Here is a 6,245-nt window from a genome sequence, read left to right as displayed (position 1 = left end):
CCTGCAGGTATTAATTGGGCCAAAGATTGGTGGGTGGTCTGAGTCAGTATTAATCAGCTTGGGGGGGGGTATGTGATGGGGTGGGGGTGGGTGTCCATGGGGTACATGGAAGTAATTCTAAAAAAAAGTTAAGCTGGAATGTATCTGAATGAGAGAGAGAGAGAGAGAGAGTGTTGCTTGCTTCCAACTGGTCAAACTGTTTCCTTTTAACCCCCTATTTCATTTACAACGTACACAGTACAAATGACAAGCTGGATATTATTAATTTCCTAAGCAGAGCCACTGTATCACACAAGCATCCACATGTAATTCTGTAGACTAAAACTGTGTACATTGTCAATGCGATGCAACAGAAACCTCTGACTGACACCTTCTCCAATCATTAAATTTGAAAGTGTTTTACTCATTTGTTTAATGCTTACCGTGGGTGGAACAAAATTCCGATAAAATTACTCAAACCAATATGTAATACGATGAAGACTGCCCTCTGATCAATTTCAGACTCTCTTCTTTTCTCTTTTTCCTCTTTTTTTTGCTAGTGTCTCTTGTTTGATATCTCTTTAATTAAGTGAGAATCCATAGAAACCTTCTCTCATGATTTCTTTGTCTTCTTTTTCTTGAAATTGCATTTCAATTGTGAAACTTCCAATTCCATTAACCTCATTTACTGCAGCTCTCTTGTGGGCTGTTCCCGGTCTGCAGTGATCAGTACTTATCAAAAGTGGTCCATGGAAAAGCAGTGAACCGGAGACAGGGTGATGGGCAACAAGGCTAACTGATGTAGCCTGGCCTGTGTGGTCTGATCCAACACACGAGCTACTGTAGAGGAAATTGAAAAAGTTAATGCTGGTTCTGATGTGTGTCAGGACACACAGTGCATCAGTTTGTTATATATGGGGCTGCATAACATTATGACCACCAGGGTGCCCAGGTGACCCATAAGTCCTTGATGGTGACTACAGACCTGTTCTTTAACAGAGTATAATTCAATTTTTTAAGTTCTGAAGGTAGAAAATTCCCTCAGGTGTATCATGTACCCTCTATCTTTTTCACTCTGTGCATCTGTGATTTTGTTTTTTATGAGATCAGACACAGTAAAAATGCTCTGCACCTTGCTGGTTAAACAACTCCAAGAGGTGAGTCAAGACCAAATATCTTCACATCAAAGATGACAGGAGGAGAAGCAGTCATGGCTTCCTACAACAAGCATGTGTACATGTACAGCATGTGGGAGGTTCAGTCAGTAAGGAGACTATCTCCAAATATCACACCAGAAGTGGATGAGGATGTGTTTGGGGAGTCGTCCCATTGGGTGTGATGTGTTTGGATATGATGATGGATATTTGATGTACTTATATATATGTAATTTTGAGGTACTGTTACCTTACCATAATTATTTTACATCTTATGCTACACTATTCTTCCACTCAAGTGGGTGTCAGAGAGAAATATTGCACTTCTTCATCAAAGTTAGCCGAAGCTTAAACATAACTACATATGTACTTTAGTAGTTTGCACACAAAACATATTTTGAGCTTATAGATAAATACTACCCAACACTATGGAAGATAGTTGACCTTAGCCCCATCCAGACAACATTAAAATGCTGCATACAGGTTAAGACATCAATAATTTAAAGCCCCAATCTTTGATCCCAATGTAAACCAAAGGTCAGCCCTTCCCACCATAAAAAATTTAAAACTCAGGACTGGAACCTGCTAACACTCCCAAAATGATTGGCATGTCTTTTAGGACAGAAATGGACACTCAATAACAGCTAAATCTAAGTTACTCATTGTTTTATGATGCTGCTGCGTTTACAAGCACACAATTTCTGCATGTCACCCGAATTAGTTCTGCAATGCCTGCAGTCCTCGGTCTCTCTTGAGCGAAGGGTCATGTGATTTAAGGAATTTTTGGTCTGAGGACCATGAATATCTTTACAGTCTTTACAACATCTAATAGCTGTTAAAATATTTCAGTTTGAACCAAACTGAACGGTCTGACAGATAAACATTGCCATCAGATTGAAAAGATTATAAATACTTATTAGTTATTCCTATCACATACACTGTCAGATGTAGTTTTTGCGATATGTTCAAGTACAGCTTCAGACAGAACATGTGATTGCCTTACATGTTCTGTGCAAAGTAATCATACACTCAACAAGGGTTCTAAGTAGCCCTGGCTGTCTGTCAGTTACAATTACCCAGCAACTTGACCTTAATCAATATTCATTTTATGACAGTACTTAGCCTTGGTGTGTATGTCTGTGTGTGTGTGTGTGTGTTTGCTCAAATTCCTTTTGTGCTAAAGTCGTTTGCAAGGACTTTTAATTACATCTGTTCTTAAAAATTAATCCACCCCTGCAAATCATCTCTGAGATGAAGCTGACTGAACACATTCCCATGATACAGAGGTCAAATGTGGAACTATTGTTCAAACTTGCCCTTCTTCCTCACTCAGTAGTGAGTTATAATTATCATAATGGCCTTTAAAATATCCTTAAATTGTTCTTGATTGCAGGCACACATCTCATTGCAAAGGGAGGAAGGAAGAGGGAACAGTATAGTCGACATTTCATTGCTAAAAAACTGACAGCTGAAGTAATTGCACAGCTGCCAGTGACCTTGAGTAATACCCACCCTCTCCCTTAAGAAACACAATTTTTTTAGTTTTCTTCAATGAAAGTCACAAATTATCTCTGGCCATAAGTTAGCTAGTAGCCTAAATACCATGTACCATCCAAAACAAAGCTCTTTGTGGGTGCATGCCCGTGCTGAACACTATTGTCTTTGAAACAAACACAATATCTAGCTCACTTTCTGCATTTGTGTTTATTCCCCATTGCCTGAGGTTTAAACAGTGCACACCCACACACACCTACACACACACACACACACACACACACACTTTGTATCTCTTCAAAACAAAACATTAAACAGTAATGATAGAAGTGCTGTTGAGGGCAGCTTTGCCTAGCATTGAGTGGACAGCTCTGAACATCATATGTGAAAAGCCCCCTGAGGTAGAGCCCTTGTATATCGAGGAACAAGCAAGTAACATATCTAATGGGGTGGGGTGTTTGTGCAGACATTTAAAGCCCTTTAGAGACACTTCCTTGGCCATTACAGCCTTTCCCCGCCTTGACAACTGCAAAGAAATGTGTACCATATATCCAGACAGACACCAAATGGACAGTAAATTTTGATGTCTGCACATGTCTGATGTTTAGCAGATATAATGTTTTGCAGGTTTACCATCTTACTTTAACCTGTTGGCATGGATTTAAAGTTCAGAGGATAAGACTGATCATTTTCCATTAATATGACGTAACAGCACTCGGTTGTATGGAAGGACCACAAGAATGAGTTTCTATTTCAGTTTAGCCTATTTTTACTAGTACTTGACACTACCTCTTCACAACTAGAGCCGATTTGGTTCTTTTTTCATATGCACTATAATTACCACATTTTTAAAAACCCATATTCACACCGTTCATTTGGTTTGTTTTCATGTATTCTTTGCTTCTATTTGCCCGGCCAGGATCAATTCATCAGCACACTGAAATCACCACAGTTTAGAGCTGAGCAAAGAAAGTCTAGAGCTTGATAATTGTGGTTGAAAGTTGCATGATTTAGTCTCAATGGAGCCCTGCTGTGTTTCAAATGTGAAAGCAAACCAATTTGCCATGAAAGACCGAAGTCACTACACACCATGCCTTGCAGTTGTAGTCCCTTTCCAGGTTGAAAAAAAGGGAAGACCCAAATGCAGAGACTTAATTCTCAAAAGGATTGTAAAGCCAGCCGACTTTTTGGCTTGTAGTCTTGACAGCACTCTGGACACCATTAATGACACAGAACCGAACAACACAAAGTGTAGTATTTTTATCTTCTTATCTTAGATTGGAGAATAGGACAGACCGACCATGTGTGCTGTGCTCTGACTCCATAACATCAAGTATCGCTGGGGGGCAGAGGCTGGTGATGTAAGTACTTATGCAATATCCCTGGTCCTGAACATTCAAATGAGGTAATTATGTTTTATGATTCATATTTCTTATAAATACTTAGAATACTTGGTTTTTTCATTTATTTTTAATTGTGACATGTTGGATTCTTTATATATTTGTAGGTATTTTTCGACCATCAACTGTGGGCTCATTAACGGTCTTATTTATGTATTAATTTATTTGAAAATTGATATCTCTATTGCAGTTGTCTGTAGGCACTGCTCTGGTAAGTCTGGGGTTGGTACATTTATTTAATTGGCCAAATTCACATTATACCTTTTACAACATCCGTGTTTGTTTAGATTTCATAGGGCATTAATGCTTTTTGGTTGCTGACTATTTCAGCTGCCAAAAACTGCCAAATTAAACTTAATAATCAGAGTAATAAATTGGCAGTAAAAAAAAAAACCTTCATTCTAATGGAAGCTACTTGTAAGTCTCATCTAGTTGATTTTCATAATGTTCTGAAATTAATAGAAATCAGTTTGTGCCTGGAAGGTAGGAAAGCAATCTAAACTCTTAGGTTTTGGAAAATTGTTTGTGCTAATGTAAAGTATGTTTTCTTGCTGGTTAATGGAGTAAAACATGGTTTTGTATGTTTTAGTCCATTAAAACATTGTGAAAAACGACTCAAAATGTGGGCGCCCTGGTTGATTAATGTTGTACCATGGCTAAGTCCTTGCTGCAGTGGCCATGGGTTCGAATCTGACCTGTGGCCCCTTTGCTGTGTGTCATCCCCTCTCTCTCCCCCTTTCCTATCTGTCTCAAGCTTTCCTGTCAAATAAAGGCAAAAAAGCCCCAAAAACATATTTTTAAAAGATTTATGTCTCTTTATTGTTGATCAGGATAATCTTTGTCATTGAAAATATACAGAACCCTAAGAATATTTTTACCCCAAATTAAAATTCTGTCAATATTTTCTTACACTGGTCGGTCAGTACTTGCAGTTAAAACTGTCAACTGTTTTTTCAGTATTTTCTTACAGTACATCTTTTTTATTTATTATTGATTATTGCTGTTATTAGTGGTGGTGATGGAGATGGTAGTAGTAATAACAGCAGTAGTATTAACTTGTCAGTCAAAGGTCTGTCTGTCAAAGGTAGTGTTTTTCTTACCCTCCCAATGGCGCCCCTTAGCTCGCCACCATCCTCTCTCCTTTCCCCATTTCTCATCCACCTTACATACACGCGCACACACACAGACACACACACACACACACACAAAGGGAACCAGTGGCTCAGGAGGTAGAGTGGGTCATCCACTAATCCAAAATTGTTGGGGGTTCCCCTGAAAGTTGAAGTGTCCTTGGCCAAGATACTGAATCCCAAATTGCTCCCGATGCTATGCCGTCAGTGTATGAATGTGTGTGAATGGCTGAATGTGACGTGTAGTGTGAAGCGCTTTGAGTGGTCAGAAGACTAGAAAGGTACTAAATAAGTGCAGTCAATTACACATACACACACCAGATCACCACAATGCCTGACAACTACGTGTCACGTTGTGCTCTGGTTTTTTTGGAAAGACCTTTTTGAATTGTCCTGTACAGTATCTATTGTTTATTGAACAAATATTTCCTTTGACCTAAACAGCCCACATATCTCAGTGGAGTTCTAACTAACATTGAGGCAAGTATAAAGGGCAGTGCATTCTAGCGCTATAAGAAATAAGAAAAAATAAGAACATAGGAGAAGACCAAAACCATGTAGAATAACAAGAAAGTATGGCATTCGTATTGTAGAAAAATACTAAAAAAAAACAAATAAACAAATGTGTTTTACGTTAAAAGTTGTGTTAAATTCAGAGGGCCTAAGTTGCAAAGACTTGTAAGTTTAAAATAATACATCAAAATCCAGTGAAGAGAGGCTACAGAGGGATGATGTGGAGCATCTACAGCTTGTTTTTTTCTTTAAAGGAATAGTTTAAAGTTTTTGCCAGTACTGATATCAGTGCATGAACATTATCTCACTCTACAGATCCTGTTGATGGAGACGCTTGAGCGAACAGGCACAACACAGCAGTCATTAGAGCTTTAACAGTCCCCCACAACAGGATGCAACAACTCTGATATATTCTCCTCTTAGAACTCTTTACCATGTTACGTTTGATACATTACTCCATGAAGGCACGGGGGTTAACTGCCACTTCCCGGGTGCTTTTTCTTCATCATTCAGTATCTTTGATTTAGAGCTTTCACCCAATCGCTGGTGAGTAGAGGGGAGAGAGAGAGAGAGAG

General features: G+C 38.8%; 1 protein-coding gene across 1 annotated transcript in view; it reads left to right on the top strand.

The window, feature by feature from the left end:
• The first annotated feature begins 1,168 nt into the window (after positions 1 to 1,168).
• Positions 1,169 to 6,245, top strand: part of stxbp5l (syntaxin binding protein 5-like) — a 132,812-nt gene continuing 127,735 nt past the window's right edge. Inside the window, exon 1 of the mRNA XM_035676870.1 lies at positions 1,169 to 1,312. Within this exon, the coding sequence (XP_035532763.1) occupies positions 1,169 to 1,312 (144 nt within the window). The remainder of the gene's footprint in view (positions 1,313 to 6,245) is intronic.

This window comes from Morone saxatilis, unplaced genomic scaffold, assembly GCF_004916995.1.
Source record: "Morone saxatilis isolate NCDOM2014 unplaced genomic scaffold, NCSU_SB_2.0 Contig5, whole genome shotgun sequence".
In the NCBI taxonomy this organism is placed as follows: domain Eukaryota; kingdom Metazoa; phylum Chordata; class Actinopteri; family Moronidae; genus Morone; species Morone saxatilis.
Note: the sequence above shows the minus strand (reverse complement) of the source record. Positions and strands in the feature narration are given on the sequence as shown.